This window comes from Phymastichus coffea, unplaced genomic scaffold (assembly GCF_024137745.1).
Source record: "Phymastichus coffea isolate CEN01 unplaced genomic scaffold, Cenicafe_Pcof_1.1 PCOF00019, whole genome shotgun sequence".
Classification (NCBI taxonomy): domain Eukaryota; kingdom Metazoa; phylum Arthropoda; class Insecta; order Hymenoptera; family Eulophidae; genus Phymastichus; species Phymastichus coffea.
Window position 1 is genome coordinate 2,008,118 of NW_026706830.1, and position 17,207 is coordinate 2,025,324.

The 17,207-nt window shown below is 44.0% G+C and overlaps 1 protein-coding gene across 2 annotated transcripts in view; it reads left to right on the forward strand.

Annotated features, from left to right (window-relative positions):
• LOC131675319 (protein slit) overlaps positions 1-17,207 on the forward strand; it is a 1,191,763-nt gene that overhangs the window by 1,015,463 nt on the left and 159,093 nt on the right. For both annotated transcript variants that reach the window (XM_058954254.1, XM_058954253.1), the window contains exon 7: positions 2,374-2,513. In XM_058954254.1, coding sequence (XP_058810237.1) covers positions 2,374-2,513 — 140 coding nt within the window. The remainder of the gene's footprint in view (positions 1-2,373; positions 2,514-17,207) is intronic.

The window sequence follows — 17,207 nt, forward strand, 5'->3', positions numbered from 1 at the left end:
TAGCCCCAGTTCTAATTCACTTTCAAGAAGACCTTATGAAAAAACTACATAAAAATAAGCTCTATAACTCAAAAACAGACTGGCAAAAATATAAAGACTATATAAACGATCTTATCTGTTGTAATATATCACTTAAAACAACTGAAGAACTTGAAAACAGCATAGAAAACTTCAACATACTTTTACATAAGGCAGCTGCAGAAGTTACTTCACCACAAAAACAAGGCCAAGTAACTAACACGATACCTCATCACGTCGTCGAAAAAATGAATGAAAAAAGGAAACTAAGGAAAATTAGGCAAAACACGAGATCTCGAATGGATAAAGCCAAACTAAATAAAGCTATAAAAAATTTAAAAGAATCATTGAAAATAGAAAGAAATTAGGGGATTCAAAACTACGAGGGGAGGTCAATAAGTCTTTACAAAAAGAAGGAAAGAAACGTTTTGCGTATGTAATTTTTTTTTATTTTTCAATATAATCTCATTGAAGGTCGATACATTTTATTAAACGGCCTTCCAGCTTTTTTAAGCCATCAGAAAAATATGATTTCTGAAAACCCTCAAAATAGGCATTTGTTTCGGCGATGACTTCTTCATTCGACGTGAATCGTTGTCCGGCAAGCCACATTTTTAAATTTGTGAATAAAAAAAAGTCACTAGAGGCTAAATCTGGTGATACGTTGAATGTTCTACTAATTCGAACTTCAATTCCTTAATTTTATCCATTGAAACTAAGCAAGTGTGCACTCGTGCATTGCCTTGATGGAACAGAATATTTTATTTTGTTCAAATAAAGACATTTTTCCTTTATTTTCTCGCTTAACCGATCCAACAATGACGCATAATACTTTTCGGTGATTCTTTGTCCTTTTTCTAAATAGTTGACGAAGATAATTTTACGTGCATCCCAAAAAACAGTGGCCATAACTTTGCCGACCGATTTCACTGTCTTCGTCTTCTTCGGAGTAGATTGACCTTTCACAATCTATTGTTATGACTATTTCTTCGTTTCAGGAGTGTAATCGTGTATCCACGTCTTATCAACAGTTATGAATCATCTCAGAAAGTCATCCAGATTACGGTAGATGCACGCCAAGAAGGCCTCAGCGGCTACCACTTGACCGCGTCTGTTCTTGACTGAAAACAAACGCGGCATCCATCTTACCGAAATTTTTCTCATGTCCAATTTCTCATGAAAAATCGATATGACTGTACCTTTCGAAACCCCTGTGGTCTCAACTCTTTCACGCAATTTTATTCTTTGATCACTCAACACCATGTCGTGGATTTTAATGATCATTTCCGGAGTGCTCACGTCTATAGGACAGTTTGGACAATGTTCATCTGCAGTCCATGTTCAGTCACGTTTAAATTCATTTACCCAATTGTAAACAGTTACAAACACAGGGACAGATACACCATGAACTGCATCTAACATATTGTGAACAAGAAATAAAAGTTGTTTACTTTGATCGACGATAAAAACGAAACTACTGGATAGATCTGGCTGAAACTGCGGCAACACTCTGTTGAATATTGACGCTTGCTGGTGCAACATAAATTGGGATGCTTTGACCGCCTCTATTGGATTTTCTAAGGACTTATTAACCTACCCTCGTAGTTTGGGTGTTTTATTTGCACAGCTACGATGAATATATGACTTGAACCCGGGCACTGCTTAGCACTACTGTTAATGGAACCTTTGGTAGGGCACGAAAAACCTATCGGCTCGCACACATTCATTACTTGCGGATTCAAAATATACGAAGCCAAGCTATAATCCAGATACATCCTTTCTCGAGCTAAGCTGAACTGAGACTGAACTGAGAATTATTGCCCATTAATATATGTAAAAATAAATGAATAGGCCGATACACACCATAAAATTAGAATTTCAATATATATAATTTATTATACTCTTGTCATATTTTATACTAGATTTTATTGTAATTGTGACTTTAAAGATTACATCTACGTGGAACACTGCAGAGGTAAACTAGGTACCTCTATGCATTAATCTTGATTTCCTGGGATCATGAGAACTATAAGGCGATTGTTACTACATAAATTTCAATTAATGCATTACTGCATATAAAACTTGAATATTTTTGTAGAGATTTTTATTCTATAACAAATAAACATTTTATATCTGACTCAAATACATTTCTATGATTTGCGATTAACTAGTAATTAATTATATTTATAATTATTATATAATTTTATAATTGTGAAAAAATAGTCTCAAGTTATGACCTAATTTTATATGATGATTCTATATAATGTATCAGTTAATGCTTTTCTTAATTTCCATTAAATTATTAATCGAATAACATAATTGTATAATTTTCTGATGTAATGAACTTTATTTTAGGATTAAAACACTTCCATCATTAATATTCGAAACATTGAATTCATTAGAAATTTTGAATCTACAGAATAATCAGATAACGTATATTCCTGAAGATGTTATGGAAAATATAGTCGATACCCTAAAACTTTTAGATATCACAGGTAAGAAAGTAGTGCAGTTTATTATTTGAATTTTTATTTGAATACTATAAATACATTTACTGTATTTTTAGGAAAAACATACTAATGAAATGGAATATTGATCATAAAAATTACACTAACTACTTTTTATACCATGATCTTCCAACAACGAATTTTACGTACATAAATGCTTTATAAAGTTTGAAGTACTTCTTTTTATTCTCGACGCACAATAACTAATATTCTTATTCTTAGTAGTATTAAGGCAGTACTTATTTGTATTATGACTTATTTATTCATTTGCTAAGTTCTATTGATCAAGATTAAATATTTTTTGCAACACTATGTCCGAGGATTTTCCGTTCTTGACTTCGAATATTTCTGTAATCGGTTAACAAATTCTGCGATTTATTCTTCCTGTCTATTCTTAAAGATCATTGGTTATGTTTGAATCGTCGCTTCAAATAAAGACATACGAGGTGTGATCAAAAAGTAAGGTGAATTTTTATTTTTCTCAAAAAATATTTATTTATTCATCAATTTTTATTATATCTCCTTCAAAGTAACCCCCCTCGGATATAATGCACTTGTGCCAACGCTTTTTCCAATCCTCAAAGCATTTCAAAAAATCATTTTTTGTGATCGTGTTTAGTTCATCCTTCGATGCCGTCTTTATCTCCTCAATCGTGGCAAAACGCCGTCCTTTCATGGGCCTCTTCAGTTTTGGGAACAAGAAGAAGTCACAGGGGGTCAGATCTGGGGAATACGGTGCATGTGGCATCGTTACTGTGATGGTTTAGCACAACGATGTGTGAGCAGGGGCGTTATCATGGTGCAAAAGCCAATTTTTATTTTTCCACAAATTCGGACGTTTCTGGCGGATTGCTTCGCGCAAATTGCGCATAACTTGCAGGTAATATTCCTTATTTACTGTTCTACCCTGTGGCAAGAACTCATGATGCACCACGCCCCTGCAGTCAAAGAAAACTGTAAGCAAAACCTTTACATTTGATCGAACTTGGCGTGCTTTTTTTGGTCTTGGTGATCCAGAATGCCTCCACTGGAACGATTGAGTCTTAGTCTCGACGTCATAACCGTATACCCATGTTTTGTCACCTGTTATAACCCTGTTGAGTAAATCTGGATCATCGTTGACGTCATTCAGTAGCTCTTGGGCGATGCTCATGCGACGTTTCTTTTGGTCGAAATTGAGCAATTTCGGAACAATCTTCGCTGACACACGTCTCATGTCTAAAACACTCGTCGAAATTTATTGGCACGAACCAAATAACATGCCAATATCATCAGCAATTTCTCTAATGGTAATTCGACGATTTCCCAACACTATTTTCTTCACTTCTTCAACATTCTCATCAGTTGTTGATGTGCCGGGGCGTCCAGAACGAGGTTCGTCGTCGGTGTCTTCTCGGCCTTCTTGGAAGAGTTTATACCACTTGTAAACATTTTTTTGGCTTAAAGTAGACTCACCGTATGCCACTTTCAGCATTTCAAGTGTTTTGGAACATTTGATTCCATTTTTCACACAAAATTTAATGCAAACTCTTTGATCCATGTTTTTAGACAGCAGCAAATCGTGGAGCACGCAAAACACTTCTAACCTTGATGCCTCTCACAAACAAACGAAACATAATTCAAAGCTGAAATTTGGAACGTATGTTCTAGACGAGTGTATCGACATAACCAAATAAAAAAGTCGAAGATCGAACGGACGTAGCCCGCTAAATTTCAAAATTCACCTTACTTTTTGATCACACCTCGTATATACCCACGGATCAAAAAGAATCTAGAGGATTTTCGGTTTCAAAAACTTTAATGAATGTATTTAATTTTGAAAGTTTATTCACTTAACAGTAGTAGGGGCTAAGGGAATCTTGAGCTACTTACCATGCGAGTTTTCGATGCTTACTCTGCCGACAATCGGTAACGTTATAAATCCTCATGTTGGTGATCTGTGAGTTGCTTTATCGACAGATTTTTATCGACCTGCTTGACTGAAATCGTTTGTGACCGACTGTGTACCGACGTGCAAACCCCATGCTCTCTACCGGCAGTTATCGACTCTTGTATCGACGTGCATTCCCTCGGCCCCATGCCCCATGCCCCATGCCCGATGCCCCTTGTTCCATGCCAAAATAAAAAAAATGTTTGCTTAATGTTGATTGATTGTGCTTGAGTTGAAAGTGTAGGTCTGTGTAAGTATAAAAGCTTTTTTATTATCAACTTTCTTTATTACATAAACAGAGATATAATTTATATGAAAAAAAAATCTATTTATTATCATAAATTATAGAAAACTAAACAATTATTGAGGTTGAGCATGATGATTATATGCTTACAATGATTATACATTATAACGAGTCGAGTCTCGTTATGTCTCTCTCTCTTCCCTTAAGCCAATTATAATTTATTGATAACTTATGTATTTTTCTTATGCATTTTTCCTACAGCTGCAGCTGCTGATGCTGCGCGAGGTAAGTGAGAGAGCGCCGATCAGAGAGAGAGAACCGCGTGTATGCGTGAGTGCGTGGACGCACGAGTGTCGCGCACGTTTGCCTAATTGGCTGAGACGCGCCGCTGCCGAATAGCCAAAGAGAGAGAGGGGGACCTTTTTCGCGTGCGAGAGACAATTAGCTGCCCACCTTCGCGAGGAACGCAAGCCCGGCCGTCATCGCGCGACCGGTAGATGCTCTGTGCTGTGTAGCCAGTGTTTTTCGTCGATAAGGACCGAGAGAGCAAAGTGTGCGTAATTGAGTGAAAGGCTGAGGTACCAAGTGCATCCTGCGGACTGCGTGTGCGAGCGTGTGTGCTGACAACCATTGATCAAGCGAGAGAGCTGCCTCGTGGCTGAATACCCGCGTGCATCAGAAACAGGTCCGAGGCTACTGCGAAGCCGACGTGTAAGTACCTGCTCGATCATAAGTCTCTCTCTTGCTCGCTTCCTGCTTGTCTCTCTCACGGCGCATGCCACTTATATGCTTTTGTTATTGCCTTCGTCTCAGTAAACGCTATTTCTGCTAACCACTCTGTCTTTCCTTTCGGCATTCTCCTCTTCCGCACTATACACGCGCTGACTCGCACTGTCTGCTACTACCTGATCTGCGACGCTCTCCGCTGGCCGACGGCAAGGATGCCTTCAGGTGGCATAGCTGAGCCACTGGACTGAGTCCCGCATGACCCCATAGCGAGCTACCAACAAGCTGAGTAACTACCTAGCAACACCCTCCTCGGGGAAGTCTGAATCTCCGTTACATTTTGGCGCCCAATCGGTATTGGGTCTGTAGTGGCTAGATAAAACTTGGTAGTCAAAAAGATTCAAGCGTAAAGGCGTGTATCAGAGAGCGAAAACAAGTAAAAATAGGCACACGAGCCGCCGTGTTTACATTCCACGAACAGACGAAATGGCAACCGATAGCTGGACAATTGAAAACTTGACAATTTTCAAGAGCAACATTAACGCTCGTTTGAAGTCATGGGTTCAAGGGCTGCCAAGCGATATAATGGCAGACGCGTTAAACCGCTTAGAGCTGCGAAATGATGGTTCGATATACAAAAGAGGAAACAGATTGTACCGACGATTGAACGGCAACTACACCGAGAGCGACTTTATACAATCGCGTTTCGATAATCCTACATTAGCGGAAGAAAGGCGAAACGATTTAGCGCGCACCTTCTTCCGGTCAGAACTCTTGCCGGACGATATACTTAACGATATTTGTACGGCATTAGACGCGGAAACGACGTTAGGTGCCAACGACGAAAATGAAGATGACGAAGAGCAGTTAGGCTTCGCGGCAAGCTCGCCGCAAGGAACCGCAGGGCCGATCGACATGTCGCTTACGTTAGAAGCGAATCCGCAAGTAGCACCGATTATAGAGGAAGGAGCTCGAGTGCAGACGCCGGTCAACGAAAGCTGGAATTCTAACCACCTTTTAGACTCGCCGAACGTTACGCAGAGCGAGCCAATCGTGACCTCCAGCATGCAGTCGGTGCCCCAAGTTACGGCAAGCGCAATGAGCCTAACGCATAGCAGAGAGACGTATACTGCACAACATTACGCCGCACCGACAATCGAACCGGTCACCTTTCCAGCCACAAAGCGAACAATGCCCGTAATGTTCCCCGATCAAAGCGAACACTGGCTGAGTGCGGCGGCGGCTGCAGAGCTAAAACGGGCGTGGCAAGCAGAGTTCCAAGTGCGCGTTTTAAAAGAAAATTTGAACGAATTTTGGGCTACGCAGCGAGCAGAAATGTAGGAATTAGTGTTGCGTAGCACAAAACAGGAAACATAAATAAAGGAACTGCTGCAAGCCATCGCCACATTGCGGTCGGAAAAAAGCAATGTAGAGCGAATAAACAGCGATCTACAGGCGCAAATGAAAAGCGTAGTCGCCAATGCTCAGCAGCAGACGGCTGAAAATCAAGCGCGTTTGAACGCAACACGAACAAGCAAAGGGGTTCACTTCCAAGACACGTTCGATTTTAACTACTACGAGCTGTCAAGCCAGTTCGATGGTTCAATACGACCGTCGCCCTCAACACTAAACCCAAAAGCGCCAATGTTCAACTCGACCACGAAATCGTCAGTGCAAAATCAGCACGAAGCACCGCGAATGGCGACTACAGCAGCAGGTACGCACCCGACGATCCCAGCAACAAACTACTCTACACACCTTCCTCCCGCAGGTACAATCGGGGGAAGGTGAGCCACTCCAAAGCCACAGTATGCTGCTGGATCGGATGCCCAGCTATTCAGCCCTTTTGTCTCCGCAAGCTCGAGCTGGGGAAGGGGGGTTGTCCGGAGGACGGCGGATGATTCGCTCACGCTGCCGGCACCAAGACAGGCGGCGAGCCACAGCACAGGGGGGCCCCCACCTCACTTACTCAACACGATGGAAATGTCGCGTTTCACGAGCAAGCTCCTTGGAAAGATGGTCCGAGAGTGGAAAATAAAATTTTCGGGCGAAAAAGGAGTCAGTATTGAGGAGTTCCTGGAGCAAATAGAGGAGAATCGCCGGCTAGACCGAGTTGCGGAAGACGAACTGCTGGACTCAATGACGCCGCTGTTCGAGAAGCCCGCGCTGTTCTGGTTTCGAGCTTTGAGGCTCGCGTGGAAAACGTACCAAGAATTCAAGGACGCGGCACTCAAGACGTACAGCAAGACCAAGAGGAATAGGAGGAGCCTGATCGTGGAAGCTCAACTGCGCACTCAGGGGGAAGATGAGCCTGTGAGAGATTACGTCGTCTCTCTCCTCACCATTCTCGGCCGGTTCGAGGAGCCTTGGGAGGCGCAGGATCAAGTGAACCTGGTCATAGATAATATACTTCCACGGCTGCAGCGACGACTAAAGCGGTGCAAGGATAGCTTGACCGACTTCCAAGAGATGCTGGAAAGAGCTCAAGAAGCAGAGGACGATGAGGTAGGCCAATGGAGGCCCCCTCCTCCGGCGGAACAAAGTATGCTGCCGGAAGCGGCTTACAAGCCCAGGTCGAGGGCGGCCAGGGTAAAGCCTATCGGCATCGCCTTAGTCAGCGAACAAGCTGCGGAGCTGAACTGGGAAAAATGCCTCAGGGAATTTTTAGAGCAAAAATTCAAGCCGGCCAACGGAGCGAAGGCCCAGACGTCGTCAACCCGAAGTCAAGGTGCTGTAGCAAAGCCCGAGCAGGGTACTCAGGCGGCGGCAAAGGCCGATGCCGGCGCGGCACCCCGCGGTCCACCAGGCGTTGGTCGAGGCAGGAAAGGTGGAAGCCGTGGAGGCAGAAGCGGCCGTTCCGGAGGTAATCAGGCCCAGATTGTCACTCCAAAGTCCGACAAGAACAAGGACAAAGAAATTGGCCCCAGTGGCGATAAAGTACTCTGCTGGAATTGCAGCTGGCCCGGTCATACCCGGTTCTCCTGCCCAGAGTGCTCCGCCAAACTAGCAGAGCCAAAAAAACGAGATGGGGAGCGCATAGAAAAGGTCCCTATCAATCCTCAGGAAAACCGGACCTTCCCTACCGACAGCGTTACAGGAGTAGCGCAGACGCTTCGCAGCACGGCGGGTAACTCTATGTTAGCCCCGAGTAATCCGACCGACGCGCGGTCGTCATGCGATGGAGGTACTGTAGCCAGCGCCGCCGTAGAGAAGTCGCCCCGGTGGTGGCTGACGGTAGACGTCGGCGGCTACTCGTTTAGAGGGTTGTACGATACCGGTGCTTCCCGCACTGTCCTTGGTACAAACGCGTTACAAATCGCCTCGTGCACTTTAGGTGCCGACTTCACCCGTGCTTTCTCAGCGATGCTCGACCCAGAGACGAACACGCTGAAGGTTAAGGGCTGTGACGAGTAAATCCCGGCTGCTCTTTCATCAGTGCGGACTGAGGAGCTTATGTCACTAGTCTCGCTCGGTATAGAGGAAATTACCGAAAGTCAGCGCAGAGAAATCGACGAGCTAATGCACAGTTTGCTGCCTGATCCCTCCTGTAAACAGCTAGGCTGTACGGGCTGGATTGAGTATAACATTGACCTGAAATGCGCACGTCCTATCAAGCAACGATACTATCCCGTATCAAAGAAAATTGAGGACGAGATGCACGAGCAGGTGCACAAGATGCTGCGCATGGGAATCATCCGGAAGTCGAAAAGCGAGTGGTCGAGCCCCGTCGTTATGACCCCGAAGCAAGACGGCACCTATCGTTTCTGTATAGATTACAGGAAGGTGAACGCGTAGACGAGAGTGACCGCGTATCCGTTGCCTTATATGGACGTGATACTGCGAAAGATTCAACACGACAAGTTCATAAACACGTTAGATTGCTCCGGATCTTTTTGGAAGATTCCTCTTACAGAGACGTCTATACCAATCACTGCGTTCACCGTGCCAGGACTCGGTCTGTTCGAGTTCGTTAGAATGCCTTATGGCCTAGCGGGGGGCCCCGCAACTTTCCAGATGTTAGCTGACAAAATTATAACACCTGAAATGGAGCCCTACGCTTTTGCGTATTTGGACGACCTCCTCATCGCAATGGAAACCTTCTCGGAGCACATTAAGTGGTTGACGTGTATCGTGAAGCGGCTAAACGAGGCGGGCCTAACGATAAACCGGAAAAAGTCGAAAATTTGCATGACCGAAGTGCGATACGTTAGCTTGTTGGTGAACCGCGATGGTTGTCGGCCCGATCCAGAGCGGGTCCACCCGATCCTTGAGTACCCCGCGCCGAGAAACCTGAAGCAGCTGAGACGTTTCCTAGGAATGGCTTCTTGGTACAGGAAGTTCCTCGAGGGGTACGCTTCCCTGAGCGAGCCACTCACCGCACTCACTCGCAAAGATTGCAAGTCCGCGTGGACAGAAAAACAGGAGACAGCTTTTGAGTAGGTGAAAGCTCTGCTGGCCTCCGCACCAGTGCTTTCAAGGCCCAACTTCTCCGCTCCATTCATCGTTGAATGCGATGCTAGCGATACAGGACTGGGCAGTGTTCTTTTACATCACGTCGAGGGAGTGGACCGCGTACTCTGTTTCGTGAGTCGAGCTTTGACTGCTCCAGAGCGAAGGCTGTCAGTGACAGAGAGGGAATGCCTCGTTGTAATTTGGTCGATCGAGAAGTTCCGACCCTACATCGATGGCTACCATTTTACAGTGGTGACAGACCACCACAGCCTGGTGTGGCTGCGAAACTTGCGGAGCCCCAACGGGAAGTTAGGTCGCTGGTCCTTGCGTCTGTAAGCCTACGACTTCAACATCGTGCATCGGAGCGGTAACGATAACGTGGTGCCGAATGCGCTTTCTCGTATGTACGAGACAGACGAAGACGAGATCGCCACCACAGCTTCTCTTAGCGTCAGCCAAGACACGAAAGATCCTTGGTACCGGAATCGGGTTAAGAAGGTCCTAGCTGATCCAAGGGCCCATCCGTATTGGAAGGTCGTCGGGGGACGCCTGTACGTGTGTCGCCCCGACCCGATCATTGACGACGCGATGGGACGAAACGATGATGCTTGGAAGCTGGTGGTACCGCGGAAGCGACGTGGACTAGTCCTCGCAGAATGCCATGAAGAGCCGACGGCAGAACACCTCGGCCGTTACAAGACTCACCAGAGGGCAATTCTGCGTTATTACTGGCCAAATATTTATAAAGACGTGGCCATTTTGTACATAACTGTCACGTATGCCAACAGGTGAAGGTTAAGCAGGTGGCTCCGGCGGGACTAATGGGAAAGCATGTAGTCACATGCCCTTGGGAAATAGTTTGCGGAGACACGATGGGTCCGTTCCCGAAATCGCCACAAGGCCATGAGCACCTGCTAATTTTTATGGATATGTTCACTCGGTGGATCGAGTGCATTCCTATACGGAAGGCGAACGGCAAAACCATCAAGAGAGAACTAAACCAACGAATTTTCCTGCGATTCGGCGGTCCCGAGAAATTTTTGTCGGATAATGGCACGCCCTTCAAGAACAAACTCGTGGATGACTTCCTGGACTCTCACGACGTTTATCGTGCGACGTGTGCGCCCTACTCATCAAAGTCCAACCCAACGGAGCCCGTGAACCGGACCGTGAAGACGATGATGGCAGCGTTTATTCAAGAAAAACACACTAAATGGGACGAACATATCGCGGAATTCGCTTTCGCGTACAATACGGCCATTCATGAGGCAATCCGCTCAAGCCCGGCGTTCTTGAATTACGGGCGAAACCCAGAGCCCCCTCGCACGGTGAGACGCGAAGAAACGCTCAAGGCCGTACGGAGACAGGAGGCCGCAGCTCTCGAGAGCTGGCAGGTAAAGATGGGAAATCTCGACAAGCTCCATGCTTACGCCTTAGAAAACTCCCAAGCCGCGCAAGCTCGCCAAGAAAAATGTTATGACAAGGGACACCGCGACGTTAGCTATGACGTTGGCGACAAGGTATGGGCGAAAAACCGCGTGCTTTCTTCAGCCGCCCGGGCCATCGCCGCCAAGCTTTGTCCCAAGTATGCGGGATCGTTTGTTATCGCCGCCTGCTTAGGCTCAAATTCTTATCAGCTCCAAAACGAAAGCGGAGCCGATATAGGTAAAGTGGCGGTGTGCGACCTGAAACCCTGCCACAATGCGGAGCAGTTCCCGGAGAAGAGCTGGTGTGAAGAGGAACTAGCCTCGGACGGAGGGCCGGAGATGGTTCCTGATAGCGGCTAACCAAAGCTTTCGGGCGATCAGACCCCCGAGCGCGAAACACCGCCTCAACCGCTGCACAGCCAGAATGTCACCAGGCTGGAGCCAGCGCCAGAGGAGCCGGCCCCTCGGAAAAGAGGTTGGCCGTGCGGCTCGAAAAAGAGCGCTCCGCTGCCGGTAGAAACGTCGCCGAGACGCCTGCGCTCAAGAGACGCCCGGACGGGCGGACCGCGCGCTTAACCAGCCAACTTCCGCTGCCCTTATTCTTTTTGTTGCCTTTTTTCTCATTTTTGCTTCCCTCTCCTTATGCTTTGCGTCGCTAACCAGCCACTTGCCTTGCTCGTTCTTCCGCTGCTAACTCGCTGGGACAACAGCTCATTTCGAGTATCGTTTCTCTTGTAACCATACTCATGTAATCCCAGAACTCTACCAGAATGCTGCCAGCAAAAGCCAACAAGACCGTCAGGCTTGATGTGCCCGTGGAGGAGCTGCGCAGGATGCAGCGGCTTATCCATCAGATCCTGGAGGCGCACGCCTCCTCAGTTCCTCCCAGCCCATCGGGAGTGAGCTTGACGGAGCTGTTGGGAGAGACCAGCCTCCTCCACATCGCTGCGCAGCCATCATCTGCTGCCCTCCCAGCACTGCCGGCCTCAGAAGCCGCTCAGACCACAGCCCGCACAGCCGTAGTCGCGCTCCCGTTGGGACGACCAGACGTCACCCCAATCGAAGCCACCAGGCACCCGCCGGCACTGCTAGCTATTACGGCGCCACCCGCCGAGCCCTCGTGGATCAAGGACTCAGAACTGTCAGACCTCCCTTTGGAGACCCAGTGGGCACAACTCGAAGGCCGGGCTAGGCAGTGGCGCAAGGCTCGCCAGCAGGCTGCTAAAGAGGAGCAGCAGGCCTACTGGGAGGTATTGGCCTTCGCCGACCACCCCGACGCTCGTGCTAGAGTCTTGGTGCCCCAGGAGTTCCTGGAACGGGTCAAGAGAGCCACTAAGCTGCGTAGCTACCTGGACGCGTCAGAGGCCCAAATCGTGGCCAACGAAGAGGCCGATAAAACTAGGGCAGACCTAATGGCCCTTCAGTGGCAAAAGCTCCAAGAGTTGGAGGCTCTCCGAGCAGAACTGTCTGCTGTGGAGCAGGAGCGTCAAAACGCCCCGAGGCTGCTTTCGGCGGAGTTGCCACGCCGCGGGCCAGGACCAACTGCAGTACCAGGGAGCTACTGTGCCGTGCGGCCGATTCGACAGCCCAAGAGTCGACCTCCGCTATAAGAGGTATTGTTGGGTGTGTAACCTGACCCAGGTATCAAGGACGGACAACTGCCCCAACTATATTAACTATACCCATTATATAACTATGTTTTTTTTTGTATCGGCACTGACGCCCCTCTTCGTTTTCTTGTAATTCACTCTTGTTTTAAAAATAAAAAAAAAATTGTAAAGAGAGACAAGGCCCCGAAGCTAGTGTTGTACTTTCATTTTGTAATTTATTCTATCTTCCCATTAAAAACGTATTTTTCCACTTATTAGTTGCATTTATTTCCTGGTCGAGAGAGATAGTAGGTCGAGATGGTACCGACCCTGCTACCAGCGTCTGGAGGAGGGGAATATAACGAGTATATTCGCGTATATTCCCTCGGCCCCATGCCCCATGCCCCATGCCCGATGCCCCTTGTTCCATGCCAAAATAAAAAAAATGTTTGCTTAATGTTGATTGATTGTGCTTGAGTTGAAAGTGTAGGTCTGTGTAAGTATAAAAGCTTTTTTATTATCAACTTTCTTTATTACATAAACAGAGATATAATTTATATGAAAAAAAAATCTATTTATTATCATAAATTATAGAAAACTAAACAATTATTGAGGTTGAGCATGATGATTATATGCTTACAATGATTATACATTATAACGAGTCGAGTCTCGTTATGTCTCTCTCTTCCCTTAAGCCAATTATAATTTATTGATAACTTATGTATTTTTCTTATGCATTTTTCCTACAGCTGCAGCTGCTGATGCTGCGCGAGGTAAGTGAGAGAGCGCCGAACAGAGAGAGAGAACCGCGTGTATGCGTGAGTGCGTGGACGCACGAGTGTCGCGCACGTTTGCCTAATTGGCTGAGACGCGCCGCTGCCGAATAGCCAAAGAGAGAGAGGGGGACCTTTTTCGCGTGCGAGAGACAATTAGCTGCCCACCTTCGCGAGGAACGCAAGCCCGGCCGTCATCGCGCGACCGGTAGATGCTCTGTGCTGTGTAGCCAGTGTTTTTCGTCGATAAGGACCGAGAGAGCAAAGTGTGCGTAATTGAGTGAAAGGCTGAGGTACCAAGTGCATCCTGCGGACTGCGTCTGCGAGCGTGTGTGCTGACAACCATTGATCAAGCGAGAGAGCTGCCTCGTGGCTGAATACCCGCGTGCATCAGAAACAGGTCCGAGGCTACTGCGAAGCCGACGTGTAAGTACCTGCTCGATCATAAGTCTCTCTCTTGCTCGCTTCCTGCTTGTCTCTCTCACGGCGCATGCCACTTATATGCTTTTGTTATTGCCTTCGTCTCAGTAAACGCTATTTCTGCTAACCACTCTGTCTTTCCTTTCGGCATTCTCCTCTTCCGCACTATACACGCGCTGACTCACACTGTCTGCTTCTACCTGATCTGCGACGCTCTCCGCGGGCCGAAGGCAAGGATGCCTTCAGGTGGCATAATTGAGCCACTGGGCTGAGTCCCGCATGACCCCATAGCGAGCTACCAACAAGCTGAGTAACTACCTAGCAACACCCTCCTCGGGGAAGTCTGAATCCCCGTTACAACAAGTACATATAATTATTTGTTTTTTTTTCTTTCCGTTGTCAAACTTGATTTGCAGAAGACGAGAGTACTTCATTTTGAATAGCGGTCCACATTATTTGAATATTTGGTGCTGAATGATCTGATGATGCTCAAACTGTAAATACTTATAATAGCTAACAACTGCATTTGTCATAAATTCGAAAGAGTAAGAAGGATAGTTGAATTCAAATTTTTCCATCATAGTCATCAGAGGTTCTTGTACTTTTTCTTCAAACCATTTCTGATAGGTTTAAGTTGAGTAAAGAGAAATAGTTTACACTTTGAACAGCTTGACTTTTATTTTTCCTAGAGATTGATTGCTAATTTGTTCTTGATACACAGCTGTAAAGACAATATCTACTTCCCTTAGAAATGACTTTTTGAGCAAATTAAATACCGTGGCTTGAACACATTCAGCCACATATTTGAAAAAAACCTTGTTTATTGAATAACGAATATTCGTCAATATTTGTGTAGCTAACCTACTTTGAATAGCACTTGGAATATCATCTAGTTTAAAATCATGAATATAACCATTTCTATGACCAATAGTCTTCTGGTAATCTTTCATATACCAAAGAGCTTTCAACAATGCTATGGAGTATTCGATTCTTCTGCAATCTTTGTCCGAATATTCATAATCATAAGCATCTGTTATCAACTCTACACCTTCGTCATAGTAATACTCTAAGGAATCCATCTGTTTTTGAATCGTAGGGTCTCTACCATCAAACATAGAAATAATATGTGCATTCAAGCTGGCTAATATCTTAGCTTGAATGAAATCAATAAATTGTGTCATGATTGAGTTGGTGCTGTTACAGAAGACGAACGAGCCGTGGTGCAGATACAAAAAGTGATTGAGGTGTGGTTCATGAGCCAAGCTTCTTTATACAAGCTGCAAACACATCATGGTGGGGGTAACTGACTTTGCTTCAACGTGTCAATGTCTGAATATACCCCTAGAAATTTCATATCAAGTTCCTCTCGATAAATATCGATCGATGAACTCATTTCTTTTAATTCAGCTTTAAACTTTAATGTAGTATCTTTAATATTTTTTAGTTCGACTAATAGATTCTGATGTAAATTTTTCGAGTTTAATTCGCCAGCTCTACCAAGTTTATGTCCAAATACATCAATGCTCGTCGTTAAAATGAATGAAAAAGACTGAAGTATTTCTTCGACTTGGGTTTTATTTATGCAATATTCTGTTACATTCATAAAAACTTTATGGTTTTACAAATTCAAGTAAATATCCGTCAAGATATCTCAATCTATGATATTTGTATCACTTATAAATAAAATAATTCAAACTCTCGTAAACTAGCTAATGAGTAAGAATTTGTTTCCGATGATTTTACTCTAATTGTCAAGAGAACAGATAATGAATCAAATATAATAAATAAGTAAATCAAATATACATAAGTAATTGCAATATATCGAGGAAAGTCAGACAATGCCCTAGTTTCTTATGGTGCGAATTGTCCCATAAGCAGAGCTAAAGTCTTTCTTTGATAAGATATAATTCGGCCCAAGTTTCTTATAGCGCGAGATGTTCTATAAGTCGAGCTCAAATTATAAGGAAAGGTTAGTCTTGCTTAGTTAATCACAATGAGAGAAAGAACTTAGGTATTAATCCAAGTTTATTCAGACTCATACGCTCACCTTGCAAGGCTAGAAGTGAATGAATCTAGCCTGTGCAAAGGTGGGCCTATTTATACACAGATTTTCCCGCTTATTATTGCAGGAGAGATTTCATCGAAAATTCCAGAGACATTCGCGAATTTTGAGAAATGATTTTTCTTAATTTACAAGTAAATAACCATTAATATTAAGTTTTTAACACATGTAAATTTTACAGAATTAGTTATTTGTTGATTTTATACAATATACAATTATCGCCAATAGTGTCGTCAAAAGTTATTAACTAATAAAGTTAATTAACGTGATATTACATTATTTACAATAGAAAATTATTAAAATTTCATATAACTTTATAGTTGATTAATTTTGGAAGTATTTTCCAAAATTAATTATTTAAATTAATTAATAACATTTGAATTATGACTAATTTTTCATATTTGTAACGGTTTTCTTCTAATCTTAATATGCGATTATTAGATTAATTATCTAAGATTTATAAATCATAAAGTTATCATTATCAAGTATTAACTTAATATTTTCGTTCTATATATTGCTTATTGTTTAAATAAATTATTAATTGTTTATTTATTAATAACAGTTGTCATTCAGCTGTTATTAATGAAACCAATTCTTACTCATGTTCTACGCTTATTCATTTTACATATAAATTATTTATATTTTTCTAATATTTCATATGTTAATAAATAAATTAACTTTACATATTGATATTCATTATTAATTTATAATTGAATGAGATATTGTGAATCTGCATGTTTAAATCTATATAATCGATACTTTGTTATATTCAAATTATCTATAATTAACATATTTTTCTCAATATTATGGATCATTATATCTATGTCTATTATTTTGTGACGTCACGCTGTTTGTTTTGACTCGACTTTTATTTGTATACAGTCGCGTAAACAGTGAGGTAGCGCCGCTTAATGTATTGTTTTGACTAAACAGATAAATACGTTAGACTAGTTGCAGTCATTTAATAAACAGCTCATATATAGGACCGTTACAAATCCAAGTGCTTTTTTCTCAAGTTCTTCAATTAGAGTTACGTATTCAGAAAAAGTATACATAGCT